This window comes from Salmo trutta, chromosome 26 (assembly GCF_901001165.1).
Source record: "Salmo trutta chromosome 26, fSalTru1.1, whole genome shotgun sequence".
In the NCBI taxonomy this organism is placed as follows: Eukaryota; Metazoa; Chordata; class Actinopteri; order Salmoniformes; family Salmonidae; genus Salmo; species Salmo trutta.
The window spans coordinates 46,964,741-46,989,740 of record NC_042982.1 but is presented as its reverse complement, the minus strand read 5'-3'; the positions used below and the strand labels follow the sequence as shown (position 1 = coordinate 46,989,740).

Here is a 25,000-nt window from a genome sequence, read left to right as displayed (position 1 = left end):
CATAGTCTGCTGCTGTGAAAAATATATCTGTTATGGCTTTACACTCCCTGCTATATTGTAGATGAAGATTCACCTGTCTAACAGAACACAGATGGTGTTCTTTAATGGAAGCCTCTCCAACATGTAACCTTTATTTAACTAGGCAAGTCACAAGTCAACATAATCCAGGTAGATTCAGGAATTCCCCAGGGTAGCTGTCTAGGCCCCTTACTTTTTAAAAATCTTTACGAACAACAGTAAAGCCAGTGTGTCTATGTATGCGGATGACTCAACACTATACACATCAGCTACTACAGCAACTGAAATGACTGCAACACTTAACAAAGAGCTGCAGTTAGTTTCAGAATGGGAGGCAAGGAAGAAGTTAGTCCTAAATATTTAAAAAACTAAATGCATTGTATTTGTGACAAATCATTTACTAAACCCTAAACCTCAACTAAATCTTGTAATGAATAATGTGGAAATTGAGCAAGTTGAGATGACTAAACTGCTTGGAGTAAACCTGGATTGTAAACTGTCATGGTCAAATTCTATTGATGCAGTAGTAGCTAAAATGGGTAGAAGTCTGTCCATAATGAAGTGATGCTCTGCTTCTTAACAACACTATCAACAAGGCAGGTCCTACAGGCCCTAGTTTCTACCTTCTTAACAACACTATCAACAAGGCAGGTCCTACAGGCCCTAGTTTCTACCTTCTTAACAACACTATCAACAAGGCAGGTCCTTCAGGCCCTAGTTTCTACCTTCTTAACAACACTATCAACAAGGCAGGTCCTTCAGGCCCTAGTTTCTACCTTCTTAAGAACACTATCAACAAGGCAGGTCCTACAGGCCCTAGTTTCTACCTTCTTAACAACACTATCAGCAAGGCAGGTCCTACAGGCGCTAGTTTCTACCTTCTTAACAACACTATCAACAAGGCAGGTCCTACAGGCCCTAGTTTCTACCTTCTTAACAACACCATCAACAAGGCAGATCCTACAGGCCCTAGTTTCTACCTTCTTAACAACACTATCAACAAGGCAGGTCCTACAGGCCCTAGTTTCTACCTTCTTAACAGCACTATCAACAAGGTAGGTCCTACAGGTCCTAGTTTCTACCTTCTTAACAACACTATCAACAAGGCAGGTCCTACAGGCCCTAGTTTCTACCTTCTTAACAACACTATCAACAAGGCAGGTCCTACAGGCCCTAGTTTCTACCTTCTTAACAACACTATCAACAAGGCAGGTCCCTACAGGCCCTAGTTTCTACCTTCTTAACAGCACTATCAACAAGGCAGGTCCTACAGGCCCTAGTTTCTACCTTCTTAACAACACTATCAACAAGGCAGGTCCTACAGGCCCTAGTTTCTACCTTCTTAACAACACTATCAGCAAGGCAGGTCCTACAGGCGCTAGTTTCTACCTTCTTAACAACACTATCAACAAGGCAGGTCCTACAGGCCCTAGTTTCTACCTTCTTAACAACACCATCAACAAGGCAGATCCTACAGGCCCTAGTTTCTACCTTCTTAACAACACTATCAACAAGGCAGGTCCCTACAGGCCCTAGTTTCTACCTTCTTAACAGCACTATCAACAAGGCAGGTCCTACAGGCCCTAGTTTCTACCTTCTTAACAACACTATCAACAAGGCAGGTCCTACAGGCCCTAGTTTCTACCTTCTTAACAACACCATCAACAAGGCAGATCCTACAGGCCCTAGTTTCTACCTTCTTAACAACACTATCAACAAGGCTGGTCCTACAGGCCCTAGTTTCTACCTTCTTAACAGCACTATCAACAAGGCAGGTCCTACAGGCCCTAGTTTCTACCTTCTTAACAACACTATCAACAAGGCAGGTCCTACAGGCCCTAGTTTCTACCTTCTTAACAACACTATCAACAAGGCAGGTCCTACAGGCCCTAGTTTCTACCTTCTTAACAACACTATCAACAAGGCAGGTCCTTCAGGCCCTAGTTTCTACCTTCTTAACAGCACTATCAACAAGGCAGGTCCTACAAGCCCTAGTTTTGTCCCACTGTTCAGTCGTGTGGCCAGGTGCCTAAGGAAAATTTCATTTGGCTCAGAACAGGGCAGCACGGCTGGCCCTTGGATGTACACAGAGAGCTAAAATTAATAATATGCATGTCAATCTCTCCTGGCTGAAAGTAGAGGAGAGATTGACTTCATCACTACTTGTATTTGTGAGACGTATTGTTGAAAGCACCGAGCTGTCTGTTTAAACGACTAGCACACAGCTCAGACACCCATACACACCCATGCATGTTCATTGTTTCCAAGTCCAGAACAGACTATGGGAGGTGCACAGTACTACATAGAACCATGACTACATGGAACTCTATTGCACATCTATGCAGCAGTAGAATCACATTTAATTAGCTTAATATAAGGCTAATGCTACATTGAATGTATTACCTGAAGGAAGTAGGCTAGGACATCTATATATAAATCAATCTTAAAGAGGATTATCTATTTTCGTAGAGGGAAAGACTGCGAGAAAGTGCTCGCATGCGCACTGATTTAAAGCAAAGATATTCGAGTGATTGGCTGTTTTAAAACTGCAGCAGCTGGATGAGAAAAAAAGTGTATATATATATATATATATCAGATTTACAATAAAAAAAATAAGCTGACCCCCTGAAAGGCAGATGGATATGGGTAAATTAGACATGCATTTCATCCTTATATTAGTGTAGCATAGGCTATGCTGCAGCAAATGTAGGCCTACCTGTCACAAGAAAAAAAGTGACTATGATGATATTATAGGTCTACATGTATTGTGAACTGAGCTCCACACTGAGATGGGCTGTCTGTCCCCACCCTGAGATGGGCTGTCTGTCCCCCACCCTGAGACGGGCTGTCTGTCCCCACAATGAGATGGGCTGTCTGTCCCCCACACTGAGATGGGCTGTCTGTCCCCACCCTGAGATGGGCTGTCTGTCCCCCACACTGAGATGGGCTGTCTGTCCCCACCCTGAGATGGGCTGTCTGTCCCCCACCCTGAGACGGGCTGTCTGTCCCCACCCTGAGATGGGCTGTCTGTCCCCCACACTGAGATGGGCTGTCTGTCCCCACCCTGAGATGGGCTGTCTGTCCCCCACCCTGAGACGGGCTGTCTGTCCCCACAATGAGATGGGCTGTCTGTCCCCCACACTGAGATGGGCTGTCTGTCCCCACCCTGAGATGGGCTGTCTGTCCCCCACACTGAGATGGGCTGTCTGTCCCCACCCTGAGATGGGCTGTCTGTCCCCACCCTGAGATGGGCTGTCTGTCCCCACCCTGAGACGGGCTGTCTGTCCCCCACCCTGAGACGGTCTGTCTGTCCCCCACCCTGAGACGGGCTGTCTGTCCCCACCCTGAGATGGGCTGTCTGTCCCCACCCTGAGATGGGCTGTCTGTCCCCACCCTGAGATGGGCTGTCTGTCCCCCACCCTGAGATGGGCTGTCTGTCCCCCACCCTGAGATGGGCTGTCTGTCCCCACCCTGAGATGGGCTGTCTGTCCCCACCCTGAGATGGGCTGTCTGTCCCCACCCTGAGATGGGCTGTCTGTCCCCACCCTGAGATGGGCTGTCTGTCCCCACCCTGAGATGGGCTGTCTGTCCCCACCCTGAGATGGGCTGTCTGTCCCCCACCCTGAGATGGGCTGTCTGTCCCCCACCCTGAGATGGGCTGTCTGTCCCCACCCTGAGATGGGCTGTCTGTCCCCACCCTGAGATGGGCTGTCTGTCCCCCACACTGAGATGGGCTGTCTGTCCCCACCCTGAGACGGGCTGTCTGTCCCCCACCCTGAGACGGGCTGTCTGTCCCCACCCTGAGATGGGCTGTCTGTCCCCCACACTGAGATGGGCTGTCTGTCCCCACCCTGAGATGGGCTGTCTGTCCCCACCCTGAGATGGGCTGTCTGTCCCCACCCTGAGATGGGCTGTCTGTCCCCCACCCTGAGATGGGCTGTCTGTCCCCCACCCTGAGATGGGCTGTCTGTCCCCACCCTGAGATGGGCTGTCTGTCCCCACCCTGAGATGGGCTGTCTGTCCCCCACCCTGAGATGGGCTGTCTGTCCCCACCCTGAGACGGGCTGTCTGTCCCCCACCCTGAGACGGGCTGTCTGTCCCCACCCTGAGATGGGCTGTCTGTCCCCCACACTGAGATGGGCTGTCTGTCCCCACCCTGAGATGGGCTGTCTGTCCCCACCCTGAGTTGGGCTGTCTGTCCCCCACCCTGAGATGGGCTGTCTGTCCCCACCCTGAGATGGGCTGTCTGTCCCCCACCCTGAGATGGGCTGTCTGTCCCCCACCCTGAGATGGGCTGTCTGTCCCCACCCTGAGATGGGCTGTCTGTCCCCACCCTGAGATGGGCTGTCTGTCCCCACCCTGAGATGGGCTGTCTGTCCCCACCCTGAGATGGGCTGTCTGTCCCCACCCTGAGACGGGCTGTCTGTCCCCCACCCTGAGACGAGCTGTCTGTCCCCCACCCTGAGACGGGCTGTCTGTCCCCACCCTGAGATGGGCTGTCTGTCCCCCACCCTGAGATGGGCTGTCTGTCCCCCACCCTGAGACGGGCTGTCTGTCCCCACCCTGAGATGGGCTGTCTGTCCCCCACCCTGAGATGGGCTGTCTGTCCCCCACCCTGAGATGGGCTGTCTGTCCCCACCCTGAGATGGGCTGTCTGTCCCCCACCCTGAGATGGGCTGTCTGTCCCCACCCTGAGATGGGCTGTCTGTCCCCACCCTGAGCGTTGATGATTCATAATGCAGATAGCAGAGAGAAGGCCGTGGAGATTGCAGATGTAGACATTGCAAAAAGGCCCATTTAAAAGTTCCATTTCAGGTCATAGAAATAAAATATAATAATTTATCGGTTTCTCAGTTATTTATCCCCGGAAAAGGGAGTTGGTTTGGGGCGGGAAATCTCATTAAATCTCAGTAACCCAGTTCCCGCTATTCAAACGTAGTGATAAGGTTGTGAATTCCTCAGAAAAAGAAGTGTTTTCTCTCATGACCCACATAATCAGTCTGCAGATGGCTGCTATTCCCGCTGGGCTGAGTGGTGAGAAGAGTTTACACACACACATTCACACGTGCGCACGCACACACACGCCAGTTAGACAGAGCGGCTGGTCTGTGAGAGCTGTTTGCTAACATAATGTACTATATCTCCTGCCGGTCGTTGCTCTGTGCTAGGGAGGAAATAGATATTGCGGTGCCAGAGGTGCCAAAATAACTCACAGAAAGAATTCACACAAAGTGAGAGTTTTAATGCTCTACCATTTTAAACTGAATGTCCACCAAATGTCAATTATTATTTTTAAGTATTTTCATTCAAATCTATGTTAGTTCAGTGGAGAAATTAGGTTTACCTCTCTCATAAAATGCCTTATGGGTAACATAAATTCTCAGAGAATTCACTCTGGTCTGTTACTATCCCCAATGTTCCACTCTGGTCTGTTACTATCCCCAATGTTCCACTCTGGTCTGTTCCTATCCCCAATGTTCCACTCTGGTCTGTTCCTATCCCCAATGTTCCACTCTGGTCTGTTCCTATCCCCAATGTTCCACTCTGGTCTGTTACTATCCCCAATGTTCCACTCTGGTCTGTTCCTATCCCCAATGTTCCACTCTGGTCTGTTACTATCCCCAATGTTCCACTCTGGTCTGTTCCTATCCCCAATGTTCCACTCTGGTCTGTTCCTATCCCCAATGTTCCACTCTGGCCTGTTACTATCCCCAATGTTCCACTCTGGTCTGTTCCTATCCCCAATGTTCCACTCTGGTCTGTTACTATCCCCAATGTTCCACTCTGGTCTGTTACTATCCCCAATGTTCCACTCTGGTCTGTTACTATCCCCAATGTTCCACTCTGGTCTGTTCCTATCCCCAATGTTCCACTCTGGTCTGTTCCTATCCCCAATGTTCCACTCTGGTCTGTTCCTATCCCCAATGTTCCACTCTGGTCTGTTACTATCCCCAATGTTCCACTCTGGTCTGTTACTATCCCCAATGTTCCACTCTGGTCTGTTCCTATCCCCAATGTTCCACTCTGGTCTGTTACTATCCCCAATGTTCCACTCTGGTCTGTTCCTATCCCCAATGTTCCACTCTGGTCTGTTACTATCCCCAATGTTCCACTCTGGTCTGTTCCTATCCCCAATGTTCCACTCTGGTCTGTTACTATCCCCAATGTTCCACTCTGGTCTGTTCCTATCCCCAATGTTCCACTCTGGTCTGTTACTATCCCCAATGTTCCACTCTGGTCTGTTACTATCCCCAATGTTCCACTCTGGTCTGTTACTATCCTCAATGTTCCACTCTGGTCTGTTCCTATCCCCAATGTTCCACTCTGGTCTGTTACTATCCCCAATGTTCCACTCTGGTCTGTTACTATCCCCAATGTTCCACTCTGGTCTGTTCCTATCCCCAATGTTCCACTCTGGTCTGTTACTATCCCCAATGTTCCACTCTGGCCTGTTACTATCCCCAATGTTCCACTCTGGCCTGTTACTATCGCCAATTATTATTTCAGTACTGTTATGATTTGCTCCATCATTCCATGTTTCTAATGAGAGTGTTATTTATGACATGTTTTTAGGTGGTTGAGTTTAGAGAGTTCCAGACAGAACAGCTCCAGGTGCTGCAGTAACTACTGGACTGTCATCCCAGACACACTCTGACTTCAGCTTGAACTGTGGTCTGTTCACTAACTGAAAGCTGTTCTCACAGCTGCATTCGTCCCACCGGAGCCGTTCAGAACTGAAACTCACTGATGTAACAGTCAGTCTTTCACTGCCTCTTTTTAAAGGTCACCGTGTAGATATGGGGAATGATATTATACCCAGTGTTACTGTATGATGAGGGCAGTATTGATGTTCATCCATTCTCACTTTAACTGGTGGCTGTCAATCATGATGCTTAACACCCCGGGCCGTCCTACAGTCTAAGCTAGATCAATCAAATCAATCAAATGTATTTATAAAAGCCCTTCGTACATCAGCTGATATCTCAAAGTGCTGTACAGAAACCCAGCCTAAAACCCCAAACAGCAAGCAATGCAGGTGTAGAAGCACCTGCACACTTCTGCAAGCAGGCCTTTCTAATCGATCTGGCCGGGGTATCCTGGAAGGACTTTGACCTCATCCCATCAGTAGAGGATGCCTGGTTGTTCTTTAAAAGTGATTTCCTCACCATCTTAAATAAGCATGGCCCTTTCAAAAAATGAAGAACTAAGAACAGATATAGCCCTTGTTTCACCCCAGACCTGACTACCCTTAACCAGCACAAAAACATCCTGTGGCGTTCTGCATTAGCATCGAACAGTCCCCGTGATATGCAACTTTTCAGGGAAATTAGAAACCAATATACAGAGTCAGTTAAGAAAGCAAAGGCTAGCTTTTTCAAGCATAAATTTGCATCCTGCAGCATTAACTCAAAAAAGTTCTGGGACACTGTAAAGTCTTTAGAGAATAAGAGCACCTCCTCCCAGCTGCCCACTGCACTGAGGATAGGAAACACTGTCACCACCGAAAAATCTACTATAATTGAGAATTTCAATAAGCATTTTACTATTGCTGGCCATGCTTTCCTCCTGGCTATACCAACCTCGGCCAACAGCTCTGCTCCCCCCACAGCAATGAGACTGGGAGGCTGTATCTGAAATAAGACTGGGAGGCTGTCTCTAAAATGAGACTGGGAGGCTGTATCTGAAATAAGACTGGGAGGCTGTCTCTGAAATGAGACTGGGAGGCTGTCTCTGAAATGAGACTGGGAGGCTGTCTCTGAAATGAGACTGGGAGGCTGTATCTGAAATGAGACTGGGAGGCTGTATCTGAAATGAGACTGGGAGGCTGTCTCTGAAATGAGACTGGGAGGCTGTATCTGAAATGAGACTGGGAGGCTGTATCTGAAATGAGACTGGGAGGCTGTCTCTGAAATGAGACTGGGAGGCTGTCTCTGAAATGAGACTGGGAGGATGTCTCTGAAATGAGACTGGGAGGCTGTCTCTGAAATGAGACTGGGAGGCTGTCTCTGAAATGAGACTGGGAGGCTGTCTCTGAAATGAGACTGGGAGGCTGTCTCTGAAATGAGACTGGGAGGCTGTCTCTGAAATGAGACTGGGAGGCTGTCTCTCAAATGAGACTGGGAGGCTGTCTCTGAAATGAGACTGGGAGGCTGTCTCTGAAATGAGACTGGGAGGCTGTCTCTGAAATGAGACTGGGAGGCTGTCTCTGAAATGAGCCTGGGAGGCTGTCTCTGAAATGAGACTGGGAGGCTGTCTCTGAAATGAGCCTGGGAGGCTGTCTCTGAAATGAGACACAACCGGCCATGATCAGGAGTTCCATAGGGCGGCGCGCTATTTGCCTCGTCTGGGTTAAGGGAGGGTTTGGCCCAGCATCGTCTGGGTTAAGGGAGGGTTTGGCCCAGCATCGTCTGGGTTAAGGGAGGGTTTAGCCCAGCATCGTCTGGGTTAAGGGAGGGTTTGGCCCAGCATCGTCTGGGTTAAGGGAGGGTTTGGCCCAGCATCGTCTGGGTTAAGGGAGGGTTTGGCCCAGCATCGTCTGGGTTAAGGGAGGGTTTGGCCCAGGCCCAGCATCGTCTGGGATAAGGGAGGGTTTGGCCCAGCATCGTCTGGGTTAAGGGAGGGTTTGGCCCAGACCCAGCATCGTCTGGGTTAAGGGAGGGTTTGGCCCAGCATCTTCTGGGTTAAGGGAGGGTTTGGCCAGGTTAGGCCGTCATTGTAAAATAAGAATTTGTTCTAAACTGACTTGCCTAGTTAAATAAAGTTTAAATAAAAATACAACATTTCAATATTATTTTCCCGCTGTAGCAAACTGTAGGAGGCTGTGGCTGATAGCAGCTTTTAAAGTGGCTATGAAGCACCTTGCCAGCCAGCCAGACTGATCTGTGTTTGGTTGGCGCTGGTGTCTGATATATGTGGAGATCACTGCCGTTGTAAAGCTCTACCTCTTGCCACTCTGTGCTATATTTCAAACAGGTCTGACAATAGATAGTATTTTACAGCACATATCAAAATTGATTGGAACCATTTTTCCCCATTTATCCCCATACTTCTACTACACTACGGTGGCAACGCATACTGTAGAAGTGATTTCATTTTTATTTGTGGTATTTTTTACCCCATTTATCTCCCCAATTTCGATCTTGTCTCATCGCTTCAACTCCCCAACGGGCTCGGGAGGTGAAGGTCGAGTCATGCGTCCTCTGAAACATGACCCGCCAAACCGTGCTTCTTAACTCCCGCCCGCTTAACGTGGAAGCCAGCCGCACCAATGTGTCAGAGGAAACACTGTTCAACTGACAACCGCAGTCAGCCTGCAGGTGCCCGGCCCGCCACAAGGAGTCGCTAGAGCGCGATGAGCCAAGTAAAGGCCCCCTGGTCAAACCCTCCCCTAACCCGGACGACGCTGGGTCAAACCCTCCTCTAACCCGGACGACGCTGGGTCAAACCCTCCTCTAACCCGGACGATCCTGAGCCAAACCCGGACGACGCTGGGCCAAACCCTCCCCTAACCCGGACGACGCTGGGCCAAACCCTCCCCTAACCCGGACGACGCTGGTTCAAACCCTCCTCTAACCCGGACGACGCTGGACCAAACCCTCCCCTAACCCGGACGACGCTGGTTCAAACCCTCCCCTAACCCGGACGACGCTGGGCCAATTGTGCGCTACTGCTGAAGCCGTGATTCAATGCCATGTATCTGTTTATTTGACTGTAATCTGATACTGTTGAAGCCGTGATTGAATGCCATATATCTGTTTATTTGTGTGGCAGATCCAGAATGCGGACGATGTGCTAATTGCACCTTTAGAGAAGTTCAGGAAGGAACAGATTGGAGCTGCGAAGGTAAGATTGAAACTAGCATTATATCTCAACAACATGTTTACTGTAATTTTAGAGTGGTTTAACATTTTACATGACATTTTAGTCATTTAGCAGACACTCTTATCCAGAGCGACTTACAGTAGTGAATGCATACATTTCATTTTATAAATATTATTTTATTTGTACTGGCCCCCCGTGGGAATCGAACCCACAACCCTGGCGTTGCAAACACCATGCTCTACCAACTGAGCTACAGGGAAGGCCAGATATCAGGCATTTTAATGATATCCAAATAATATATAATTCACGTACAATGACAAGTGTATCCTCACCAATGAGTATCCATTCTAATGAATACTGTATGTCAAGTATGGCAATCACTACATCTGAACACAACGTGCTGTAGTGTACATTCAGAGTGCTTTAAGGTGGATATATGGTCTTTTGCTGATTTCCACGTGTGTAATTGTGATACCAGTGAATATACATTGTAATAGATATATATATATATATAAACGTATTCGGGTGTCCATCAGAAAGTGGACTGTGTAATGTAATGGCTAGAGAAAAGAAAATGAAGTTAACCAGAAAGACAAATTCATCAACTTAGTAACCGTTAGTAACCTACAATATTCATTCATTCAAAACCAGCTCTAAATCCCTGACCGTTGAAACGCTATGAGCTCAACCAGCTCTAAATCCCTGACCGTTGAAACGCTATGAGCTCAACCAGCTCTAAATCCCTGACCGTTGAAACGCTATGAGCTCAACCAGCTCTAAATCCCTGACCGTTGAAACGCTATGAGCTCAACCAGCTCTAAATCCCTGACCGTTGAAACGCTATGAGCTCAACCAGCTCTAAATCCCTGACCGTTGAAACGCTATGAGCTCAACCAGCTCTAAATCCCTGACCGTTGAAACGCTATGAGCTCAACCAGCTCTAAATCCCTGACCGTTGAAACGCTATGAGCTCAACCAGCTCTAAATCCCTGACCGTTGAAACGCTATGAGCTCAACCAGCTCTAAATCCCTGACCGTTGAAACGCTATGAGCTCAACCAGCTCTAAATCCCTGACCGTTGAAACGCTATGAGCTCAACCAGCTCTAAATCCCTGACCGTTAAAACGCTATGAGCTCAACCAGCTCTAAATCCCTGACCGTTGAAACGCTATGAGCTCAACCAGCTCTAAATCCCTGACCGTTGAAACGCTATGAGCTCAACCAGCTCTAAATCCCTGACCGTTGAAACGCTATGAGCTCAACCAGCTCTAAATCCCTGACCGTTGAAACGCTATGAGCTCAACCAGCTCTAAATCCCTGACCGTTGAAACGCTATGAGCTCAACCAGCTCTAAATCCCTGACCGTTGAAACGCTATGAGCTCAACCAGCTCTAAATCCCTGACCGTTGAAACGCTATGAGCTCAACCAGCTCTAAATCCCTGACCGTTGAAACGCTATGAGCTCAACCAGCTCTAAATCCCTGACCGTTGAAACGCTATGAGCTCAACCAGCTCTAAATCCCTGACCGTTGAAACGCTATGAGCTCAACCAGCTCTAAATCCCTGACCGTTGAAACGCTATGAGCTCAACCAGCTCTAAATCCCTGACCGTTAAAACGCTATGAGCTCAACCAGCTCTAAATCCCTGACCGTTGAAACGCTATGAGCTCAACCAGCTCTAAATCCCTGACCGTTGAAACGCTATGAGCTCAACCAGCTCTAAATCCCTGACCGTTGAAACGCTATGAGCTCAACCAGCTCTAAATCCCTGACCGTTGAAACGCTATGAGCTCAACCAGCTCTAAATCCCTGACCGTTGAAACGCTATGAGCTCAACCAGCTCTAAATCCCTGACCGTTGAAACGCTATGAGCTCAACCAGCTCTAAATCCCTGACCGTTGAAACGCTATGAGCTCAACCAGCTCTAAATCCCTGACCGTTGAAACGCTATGAGCTCAACCAGCTCTAAATCCCTGACCGTTGAAACGCTATGAGCTCAACCAGCTCTAAATCCCTGACCGTTAAAACGCTATGAGCTCAACTCTCTATTGCGTTTCCTCCAAACCGGTTCCTCCCACCAAGGTGATTTCTAATGGTCATATGTCCTTCCCTCTAGAAGACTAGAAGTCATAGCATAAAGACCAGGGACTGTCCCAGCTGCCACCCGGTGGGCCCTGGTCAAAAAGAGTGCACTATAAAGGGAATAGGGAGCCATTTTGGACACACCTTTGGTCTTTCCAGTGAGTTGCCAGTGTATTGTCTAGCTTAGAGACGTAGAACTGAAATTTCTAGGCTGTGGTCAGTACAATCTGGGTGACCACACTGTACTGTAGTGTGTGTGTGTGTGTGTGTGTGTGTGTGTCTGAACACTTCGTAGAGTACTGTCTTGTTGCTGCCTGCCATTATAGACAGGCAGCATGGCCCAGTAGCTCATCTGTGGTCTTTCCCTTGGTGAGATCACACACACACACACACACTGGATCTGAACACACACACACACACACACATACACACACACACACACACACACACACACACACACACACACACACACACACACACACACACACACACACACACACACACACACACACACACACACACACACACACACTGGATCTGAACACACACACATAGCACAAACACCTCCCACTGAGCTCCTTAGTCTGTCCGTGCTTCTTGACACACAGTCAGTCCTTCTGTCCCTGGTGAATGATTCTCCCATCTGTACATAAGCCAAGCCTTGTGATAAACATTCCAACTTCACAGTCAGATTTTATACAGCATGAGCAGAGCGAGATGGAGAGAGAGAAAGAGAGAAACCAAGAGACAGAGAGAGAGACAGAGAGAGAGAGAGAGAGCGAGAGCAACAAAGATGGAGAGAGACAGAGAGAGAGAGCAAGAGAGATAGAGAGAGACAGACAGAGAGAGACAGAGAGAGAGAGAGAGACTACCACTTGCAAAACAAGATTTCATCAAATGGGACAAACACCCCCATTGAAACCCTGCATGCAGAGTTCTGTAAGATTCTCCTACATGTCCAGAGGAAAAATACAAACCCTGCATGCAGGGCAGAATTAGGCCAATATCCACTAATAATAAAAACTAAAAAAGAGCAATTCAATTTAGGAAACATCTAAAATATGGTGACCCCCTCTCATATCATTACCAAGCCCTGCAATGCCAAGAGCTGAGCAAAGAAAATAGTCCCCTCATCCAGCTGGTCCTGGGGCTGAGTTCACAAACCTGTTCTACTAACACACTGAAGCCTCAGGACCCTCATCCAGCTGGTCCTGGGGCTGAGTTCACAAACCTGTTCTACTAACACACTGAAGCCTCAGGACCCTCATCCAGCTGGTCCTGAGGCAAAATGCAGTGCTATCTGGCCCTAAATCGACAGTACACCGTGGCTAACTATTTGACCATGGTTACTGATCAAAACCTTAGAAAAACCTTGACAAAGTACAGGCTCAGTGAACACAGCCTTGTCATTGAGAAGGGTAGACACAGGAAAACCTGGCTCCCTGTAGAGGAAAGGCTGTGCAACCACTGCACAACAGCAGAACCTGAGACAGAGCTGCATTTCCTGACAAAATGTAAAAAATATTAAACAATTAGAGAGTGTAATTTCCCCAAATGTAAACCCTTATTCAAGGTTTCAAAGACCTCTCTGATGAGGATAGGCTACCCGTCCTGTTGGGGGAGGACGCAGAGAGCTGTGTGTTGGCAGCGCACTACATCGCTGCCTGCCATAAGTTGAGGGACAGTGTCTGACAGACCAATCAACCTGCACATGTCCTCTACTGTATGATTATTGTTATTGTTCAATGAATGGTTATTTTGACCCTTGGTTATTGTTGTTACTGTTGTCCCGTTGACAATTTTGATTCTTATTATTTTCATATTGTAAATATCCAAAGTAAGTTTTGGCAACATGTACATTGTTACGTCATGCCAGAGAGCGAGACACGACTAGACCCAGTCTCATCTACACCACCATCTATAACCTGACTAGACCCAGCCTCATCTACACCACCATCTATAACCAGACTAGACCCAGACTCATCTACACCACCACCATCTAAAACCTGACTAGACCCAGCCTCATCTACACCACCATCTATAACCTGACTAGACCCAGCCTCATCTACACCACCATCTATAACCAGACTAGACCAGCCTCATCTACACCACCATCTATAACCTGACTAGACCCAGCCTCATCTACACCACCACCATCTATAACCTTACTAGACCCAGCCTCATCTACACCACCACCATCTATAACCTGACTAGACCCAGCCTCATCTACACCACCATCTATAACCTGACTAGACCCAGCCTCATCTACACCACCATCTATAACCAGACTAGACCACCCTCATCTACACCACCATCTATAACCTGACTAGACCAGCCTCATCTACACCACCATCTATAACCTGACTAGACCCAGCCTCATCTACACCACCACCTATAACCTAACTAGACCCAGCCTCATCTACACCACCACCATATATAACCTGACTAGACCCAGCCTCATCTACACCACCACCATCTATAACCTGACTAGACCCAGCCTCATCTACACCACCATCTATAGCCTGACTAGACCCAGCCTCATCTACACCACCATCTATAACCTGACTAGACCCAGCCTCATCTACACCACCATCTATAACCTGACTAGACCCAGCCTCATCTACACCCCCATCCATAACCTGACTAGACCCAGCCTCATCTACACCCCCATCTATAACCTGACTAGACCAGCCTCATCTACACCACCATCTATAACCTGACTAGACCCAGCCTCATCTACACCACCATCTATAACCTGACTAGACCCAGCCTCATCTACACCACCCTCTATAACCAGACTAGACCAGCCTCATCTACACCACCATCTATAACCTGACTAGACCCAGCCTCATCTACACCACCACCATCTATAACCTGACTAGACCCAGCCTCATCTACACCACCATCTATAACCTGACTAGACCCAGCCTCATCTACACCACCATCTATAACCTGACTAGACCCAGCCTCATCTACACCACCATCTACACCCTGACTAGACCCAGCCTCATCTACACCACCATCTATAACCTGACTAGACCCAGCCTCACCTACACCACCACCATCTATAACCTGACTAGACCCAGCCTCATCTACACCACCATCTATAACCTGACTAGACCCAGCCTCATCTATACCACCATCTATAACCTGACTAGACCCAGCCTCATCTACACCACCATCTATAACCTGACTAGACCCAGCCTCATCTACACCACCACCATCTATAGCCTGACTAGACCCAGTCTCATCTACACCACCACCATCTATAGCCTGACTAGAACCAGCCTCACCTACACCACCATCTATAACCTGACTAGACCCAGCCTCATCTACACCACCACCATCTATTGCCTGACTAGAACCAGCCTCATCTACACCACCATCTATAGCCTGACTAGACCCAGCCTCATCTACACCACCATCTATAACCTGACTAGACCCAGTCTCATCTACACCACCATCTATAACCTGACTAGACCCAGTCTCATCTACACCACCATCTATAACCTGACTAGACCCAGCCTCATCTACACCACCATCTATAGCCTGACTAGACCCAGCCTCATCTACACCACCATCTATAACCTGACTAGACCCAGCCTCATCTACACCACCATCTATAACCTGACTAGACCCAGCCTCATCTACACCACCATCTATAACCTGACTAGACCCAGCCTCATCTATACCACCATCTATAACCTGACTAGACCCAGACTCATCTACACCACCATCTATAACCTGACTAGACCCAGCCTCATCTACACCACCACCATCTATAGCCTGACTAGACCCAGTCTCATCTACACCACCACCATCTATAGCCTGACTAGAACCAGCCTCACCTACACCACCATCTATAACCTGACTGGACCCAGCCTCATCTACACCACCACCATCTATAGCCTGACTAGAACCAGCCTCATCTACAGCACCATCTATAACCTGACTAGACCCAGCCTCATCTACACCATCTATAACCTGACTAGACCCAGTCTCATCTACACCACCATCTATAACCTGACTAGACCCAGTCTCATCTACACCACCATCTATAGCCTGACTAGACCCAGTCTCATCTACACCACCACCATCTATAGCCTGACTAGAACCAGTCTCACCTACACCACCATCTATAACCTGACTAGACCCAGCCTCATCTACACCACCATCTATAACCTGACTAGACCCAGCCTCATCTACACCACCATCTATAACCTGACTAGACCCAGCCTCATCTACACCACCATCTATAACCTGACTAGACCCAGCCTCATCTACACCACCATCTATAACCTGACTAGACCCAGCCTCATCTACACCACCACCATCTATAGCCTGACTAGACCCAGTCTCATCTACACCACCACCATCTATAGCCTGACTAGAACCAGCCTCACCTACACCACCATCTATAACCTGACTAGACCCAGCCTCATCTACACCACCACCATCTATAGCCTGACTAGACCCAGCCTCACCTACACCACCACCACCATCTATAACCTGACTAGACCCAGCCTCATCTACACCACCATCTATAACCTGACTAGACCCAGCCTCATCTACACCACCATCTATAACCTGACTAGACCCAGCCTCATCTACACCACCATCTATAACCTGACTAGACCCAGCCTCATCTACACCACCATCTATAACCTGACTAGACCCAGTTTATCTACACCACCATCTATTACCCGACTAGACCCAGCCTCATCTACACCACCATCTATAACCTGACTAGACCCAGCCTCATCTACACCACCATCTTTAGCCTGACTAGACCCAGCCTCATCTACACCACCATCTATAACCTGACTAGACCCAGCCTCATCTACACCACCACCATCTATAACCTGACTAGACCCAGCCTCATCTACACCACCATCTATAACCTGACTAGACCCAGCCTCATCTACACCACCACCATCTATAGCCTGACTAGACCCAGTCTCATCTACACCACCACCATCTATAGCCTGACTAGAACCAGCCTCACCTACACCACCATCTATAACCTGACTAGACCCAGCCTCATCTACACCACCACCATCTATAGCCTGACTAGACCCAGCTTCACCTACACCACCACCACCATCTATAACCTGACTAGACCCAGCCTCATCTACACCACCACCTATAACCTGACTAGACCCAGCCTCATCTACACCACCATCTATAACCTGACTAGACCCAGCCTCATCTACACCACCATCTATAACCTGACTAGACCCAGCCTCATCTACACCACCATCTATAACCTGACTAGACCCAGTTTATCTACACCACCATCTATTACCCGACTAGACCCAGCCTCATCTACACCACCATCTTTAGCCTGACTAGACCCAGCCTCATCTACACCACCATCTATAACCTGACTAGACCCATCCTCATCTACACCACCACCATCTATAACCTGACTAGACCCAGCCTCATCTACACCACCATCTATAACCTGACTAGACCCAGCCTCATCTACACCACCACCATCTATAGCCTGACTAGACCCAGTCTCATCTACACCACCACCATCTATAGCCTGACTAGAACCAGCCTCACCTACACCACCATCTATAACCTGACTAGACCCAGCCTCATCTACACCACCACCATCTATAGCCTGACTAGACCCAGCTTCACCTACACCACCACCACCATCTATAACCTGACTAGACCCAGCCTCATCTACACCACCACCTATAACCTGACTAGACCCAGCCTCATCTACACCACCATCTATAACCTGACTAGACCCAGCCTCATCTACACCACCATCTATAACCTGACTAGACCCAGCCTCATCTACACCACCATCTATAACCTGACTAGACCCAGCCTCATCTACACCATCTATAACCTGACTAGACCCAGCCTCATCTACACCACCATCTATAGCCTGACTAGACCCAGCCTCATCTATACCACCATCTATAACCTGACTAGACCCAGGCTCATCTACACCACCATCTATAACCTGACTAGAACCAGCCTCATCTACACCACCATCTATAACCTGACTAGACCCAGCCTCATCTACACCACCATCTATAACCTGACTAGACCCAGTCTCATCTACACCACCATCTATAACCTGACTAGACCCAGCCTCATCTACACCACCACCATCTATAACCTGACTAGACCCAGACTCATCTACACCACCATCTATAACCTGACTAGACCCAGCCTCATATACACCACCATCTATAACCTGACTAGACCCAGCCTCATCTATACCACCATCTATAACCTGACTATACCCAGCCTCATCTACACCACCATCTATAACCTGACTAGACCCAGCCTCATCTACACCACCACCATCTATAGCCTGACTAGACCCAGTCTCATCTACACCACCACCATCTATAGCCTGACTAGAACCAGCCTCACCTACACCACCATCTATAACCTGACTAGACCCAGCCTCATCTACACCACCACCATCTATAGCCTGACTAGACCCAGCTTCACCTACACCACCACCACCATCTATAACCTGACTAGACCCAGCCTCATCTACACCACCACCTATAACCTGACTAGACCCAGCCTCATCTACACCACCATCTATAACCTGACTAGACCCAGCCTCATCTACACCACCATCTATAACCTGACTAGACCCATCCTCATCTACACCACCATCTATAACCTGACTAGACCCAGCTTCATCTACACCACCATCTATAACCTGACTAGACCCAGTGTCATCTACACCACCATCTATAACCTGACTAGACCCAGTGTCATCTACACCACCATCTATAACCTGACTAGACCCAGCCTCATCTACACCACCATCTATAGCCTGACTAGACCCAGCCTCATCTACACCACCATCTATAACCTGACTAGACCCAGCCTCATCTACACCACCATCTATAACCTGACTAGACCCAGCCTCATCTACACCATCTATAACCTGACTAGACCCAGCCTCATCTACACCACCATCTATAACCTGACTAGACCCAGCCTCATCTACACCACCATCTATAACCTGACTAGACCCAGCCTCATCTACACCATCTATAACCTGACTAGACCCAGCCTCATCTATACCACCATCTATAACCTGACTAAACCCAGCCTCATCTACACCACCATCTATAACCTGACTAGAACCAGCCTCATCTACACCACCACCATCTATAGCCTGACTAGAACCAGCCTCATCTACAGCACCATCTATAACCTGACTAGACCCAGCCTCATCTACACCATCTATAACCTGACTAGACCCAGTCTCATCTACACCACCATCTATAACCTGACTAGACCCAGTCTCATCTACACCACCATCTATAGCCTGACTAGACCCAGTCTCATCTACACCACCACCATCTATAACCTGACTAGACCCAGTTTATCTACACCACCATCTATTACCCGACTAGACCCAGCCTCATCTACACCACCATCTATAACCTGACTAGACCCAGCCTCATCTACACCACCACCATCTATAACCTGACTAGACCCAGCCTCATCTACACCACCATCTATAACCTGACTAGACCCAGCCTCATCTACACCACCACCATCTATAGCCTGACTAGACCCAGTCTCATCTACACCACCACCATCTATAGCCTGACTAGAACCAGCCTCACCTACACCACCATCTATAACCTGACTAGACCCAGCCTCATCTACACCACCACCATCTATAGCCTGACTAGACCCAGCTTCACCTACACCACCACCACCATCTATAACCTGACTAGACCCAGCCTCATCTACACCACCACCTATAACCTGACTAGACCCAGCCTCATCTACACCACCATCTATAACCTGACTAGACCCAGCCTCATCTACACCACCATCTATAACCTGACTAGACCCAGCCTCATCTACACCACCATCTATAACCTGACTAGACCCAGCCTCATCTACACCATCTATAACCTGACTAGACCCAGCCTCATCTACACCACCATCTATAGCCTGACTAGACCCAGCCTCATCTATACCACCATCTATAACCTGACTAGACCCAGGCTCATCTACACCACCATCTATAACCTGACTAGAACCAGCCTCATCTACACCACCATCTATAACCTGACTAGACCCAGCCTCATCTACACCACCATCTATAACCTGACTAGACCCAGTCTCATCTACACCACCATCTATAACCTGACTAGACCCAGCCTCATCTACACCACCACCATCTATAACCTGACTAGACCCAGACTCATCTACACCACCATCTATAACCTGACTAGACCCAGCCTCATCTACACCACCATCTATAACCTGACTAGACCCAGCCTCATCTATACCACCATCTATAACCTGACTATACCCAGCCTCATCTACACCACCATCTATAACCTGACTAGACCCAGCCTCATCTACACCACCACCATCTATAGCCTGACTAGACCCAGTCTCATCTACACCACCACCATCTATAGCCTGACTAGAACCAGCCTCACCTACACCACCATCTATAACCTGACTAGACCCAGCCTCATCTACACCACCACCATCTATAGCCTGACTAGACCCAGCTTCACCTACACCCCCCTACCATCTATAACCTGACTAGACCCAGCCTCATCTACACCACCACCTATAACCTGACTAGACCCAGCCTCATCTACACCACCATCTATAACCTGACTAGACCCAGCCTCATCTACACCACCATCTATAACCTGACTAGACCCATCCTCATCTACACCACCATCTATAACCTGACTAGACCCAGCTTCATCTACACCACCACCATCTATAACCTGACTAGACCCAGCCTCATCTACACCACCATCTATAACCTGACTAGACCCAGCCTCATCTACACCACCATCTATAGCCTGACTAGACCCAGCCTCATCTACACCACCATCTATAACCTGACTAGACCCAGCCTCATCTACACCACCATCTATAACCTGACTAGACCCAGCCTCATCTACACCATCTATAACCTGACTAGACCCAGCCTCATCTACACCACCATCTATAGCCTGACTAGACCCAGCCTCATCTATACCACCATCTATAACCTGACTAAACCCAGCCTCATCTACACCACCATCTATAGCCTGACTAGACCCAGTCTCATCTATACCACCACCATCCATAGCCTGACTAGACCCAGCCTCACCTACACCACCATCTATAACCTGACTAGACGCAGCCTCATCTACACCACCATCTATAACCTGACTAGACCCAGCCTCATCTACACCACCATCTATAACCTGACTAGACCCAGCCTCATCTACACCACCATCTATAACCTGACTAGACCCAGCCTCATCTACACCACCACCTATAACCTGACTAGACCCAGCCTCATCTACACCACCATCTATAACCTGACTAGACCCAGCCTCATCTACACCACCATCTATAACCTGACTAGACCCAGCCTCATCTACACCACCATCTATAACCTGACTAGACCCAGCCTCATCTACACCACCATCTATAACCTGACTACACCCAGCCTCATCTACACCACCATCTATAACCTGACTAGACCCAGCCTCATCTACACCACCACCATCTATAGCCTGACTAGACCCAGTCTCATCTACATCACCACCATCTATAGCCTGACTAGAAGCAGCCTCACCTACACCACCATCTATAACCTGACTAGACCCAGCCTCATCTACACCACCACCATCTATAACCTGACTAGACCCAGCTTCATCTACACCACCATCTATAACCTGACTAGACCCAGCCTTATCTACACCACCATCTATAACCTGACTAGACCAGCCAAATTCTTCTTATACTTTGTTGATTTAAAAAAAGCTTTCTACTCAATTTGGCATGAGGGAAAGTGGTGTTGATGGAAAGTGATATTAGGGGGAAAATATACGACATTATAAAATCCATGTACACAAACAGTGTTCTGTTAAAATTGGCAAAAAACACCCACATTTGTTTCCAAAAGGCCAGGAAGTAAGACAGGGATGCAACTTAAGCCCCACCCTCTTCAGCATATATATCAACGAATTGGCGAGGGCACTAGAACAGTCTGCAGCACCCAGCCTCAATATACTAGAATATGAAGTAAAATGTCTACTGTTTGCTGATGATCTGGTGTTTCTGTCCCCGACCAAGGAGAGCCTACAGCAGCATCTAGATCTTCTGCACAGATTCTGTCAGACCTGGGCCCTGACATTAAATCTCAGTTAGACAAAAATAATGGTGTTCCAAAAAAGATCCAGTTGCCAGGACAACAAATAGAAATTCTAGAAACTGTTGCCCTAGAGCACACAAAAAACGATACATACCTCGGCCTAAACAACAGCGAAACAGTTAACTTCCACAAGGCTGTGAACGATCTGAGAGACAAGGCAAGAAGGGCATTCTATGCCATCAAAAATAACATAAAATTCGACATCAATTAGGATCTGGCTAAAAATACTTGAATCAGTTATTGAACTAATTTCCCTTTATGGCTGTGAGGTCTGGGGTCCGCTCACCATCCAAGAATTCACAAATTGGGACAAACACCAATTTCAGACGCTGCAAAAATATCCTCTGTGTACAACGTAAAACAACAAATAATGCATGCAGAGCTGATACTCGCTAATCGCTAATTATCAAAATCCAGAAAAGAGCCGTTAAATTCTACAACCACCTAAAAGAAAGTGATTCCTGAACCTTCCTTAACAAAGCCATCACCTACAGAGATACAAACATGGAGAAGAGTCCCCTAAGCAAGCTGGTCCTGGGGCTCTGTTCACAAACACAAACAGACCCCACAGAGCCCCAGGACAGCAACACAATTAGACCCAAACAAAAAGATAATACTTGACACATTTGAAGTAATTAACAAAAAAAAACAGCAAACTAGAATGCTGTTTGGCCCTAAACAGAGAGTACACAGTGGCAGAATACCTGACCACTGTGACTGACCCACACTTAAGGAAATCTTTGACTATGTACAGACTCAGTGTGTCACAGGGTAAAATGGAGACCAAGACGCAGCGTGGATAGTGCTCATTTTCAAACCTTTTAATGAACACGCTTGACAAAGTAACAAACGACCAACACAGTCCCGTCAGGTACACTAGACTAGAATGGAAAACAACTACCCACAAACCCCAAAGAAAAACAGGCTGCCTAAGTATGGCTTCCAATCAGAGACAATGAAAGACACCTGCCTCTGATTGGAAACCATACCCGGCCAAAACATGGAAAACAAAACATAGAAATAGAATACTAGAAAACCCCCACATATAAACAGAAAACCCAAAACCACCCAACACAACCACCTGTCACGCCCTGATCACTCTACTATGGCAAATTACCTCTTACAAGGGTCAGGACGTGACACATTGAGCATAGCCTTGCGATTGAGAAAGGCTGTCGTAGGCAGACCTGCCTCTCAAGAGAAGACAGGCTATGTGCACACTGCCCACAAAATGAGGTGGAAACTGAGCTGCATTTCCTAACTTCCTGCCAAATGTATGACCATATTAGAGACACATATTTCCCTCAGATTACACAGATACACAAAGAATTCAAAAACAAATCTAATTTTGATAAACGCTGATGTCTATTGGGTGAAATACCACAGGGTGACATCACAGCAGCAAGATGTGTGACCTGTTGCCACAAGAAAAGGGCAACCAGTGAAGAACAAACACCATTGTAAATACAACCCATATTTATGTTGATTTTCCTTTTGTACTTTTAACTATTTGCACATCATTACAACACTGTATATAGACACAATATGACATTTGAAATGTCTTTATTATTTTTGAACTTCTGAGTGTGATGTTTACTGTTCATTTTTATTGTTTATTTCACTTTTGTTTATTATCTATTTCACTTACTTTGGAAATGTTAACATATGTTTCCCATTCCAATAAAGACCTTCAATTGAAATTGAGAGAGAGAGAGAGAGAGAGAGAGAGAGAGAGAGAGAGAGAGAGAGAGAGAGCGGACAAGACCTTTAGAATGAGGTTGATTCAAGGTAAATTAAGTTCAAATCAACTGGTTTTCTACTCAGTATTCAATCCCCAACATACACTGACTGGACAAAACATTAGGAAGTTCTCTTTCCATGACACAGACTGACCAGGTGAATTCAGGTAAAAGCTATGATCCCTTATTGGTGTCACTCGTTAAGTCCAATTCAATCAGTGTAGATGAAGGGGAGGAGACAGTTGAGACAATTGAGACAATGGATTGTGTAGACACTAGAATCTGGTCTCTGCCCATATCTCTTCTGTATAATCTCTCTGGCACCCTGAAATGGAATATATCTCTCTCTCAATTCAATTCAAGGGGCTTTATTAGCATGGGAAACATATGTTTACATTGCCAAAGCAAGTGAAGTAGATGATAAACAAAATTGAAATAAACAATAAAAAATGTACAGTAAATGTTGCACTCACAGAAGTTACAAAATAATAAAGACATTTCAAATTGCGGTGTTGTAATAGTTCAAGAACAAAAGGGGAAATAAATAATAAATATATAAATATATAAATATAGGTTCTCTCTCTCTGTCTCTTTCCCATTCTCTCTCAGACATCATCCTCTCTGTTTATAAAATGGCTTCTTAAAAGCCAGTCACCTTCCCCCTCTCTCTCCCCCCCTCCTCTGTTACTCCCCCTCTCCCCCCCTCTCTCCCCCCTCCTCTGTTACTCCCCCTCTCCCCCTCCTCTCTTACTCCCCCCTCTCTCCCCCCCTCCTCTGTTACTCCCCCTCTCCCCCCTCCTCTGTTACTCCCCCTCTCCCCCCTCCTCTCTTACTCCCCCCCTCTCTCCCCCCCTCCTCTGTTACTCCCCCTCTCCCCCTCCTCTCTTACTCCCCCCTCTCTCCCCTCTCTCCCCCCTCCTCTGTTACTCCCTCTCTCCCCCTCCCTCCTCCCCTCCTCTATTACTCCCCCTCTCCCCCCCTCCTCTGTTACTCCCCCTCTCCCCCCCTCCTCTGTTACTCCCCCTCTCCCCCCCCTCCTCTGTTACTCCCCCTCTCCCCCCCTCCTCTGTTACTCCCCCTCTCCCCCCCTCTCCCCCCTCCTCTGCTACTCCCCCTCTCCCCCCTCCTCTGTTACTCCCCCCTCCCCCCCCCC

The 25,000-nt window shown here is 47.8% G+C and overlaps 1 protein-coding gene across 4 annotated transcripts in view; it reads left to right on the top strand.

The window, feature by feature from the left end:
* The window catches only part of arhgap42b (Rho GTPase activating protein 42b), a 181,913-nt gene that overhangs the window by 83,066 nt on the left and 73,847 nt on the right, over window positions 1-25,000 (top strand). For all 4 annotated transcript variants that reach the window (XM_029716076.1, XM_029716075.1, XM_029716078.1 and 1 more), the window contains exon 4: window positions 9,790-9,861. In XM_029716076.1, the coding sequence (XP_029571936.1) occupies window positions 9,790-9,861 (72 nt within the window). The remainder of the gene's footprint in view (window positions 1-9,789; window positions 9,862-25,000) is intronic.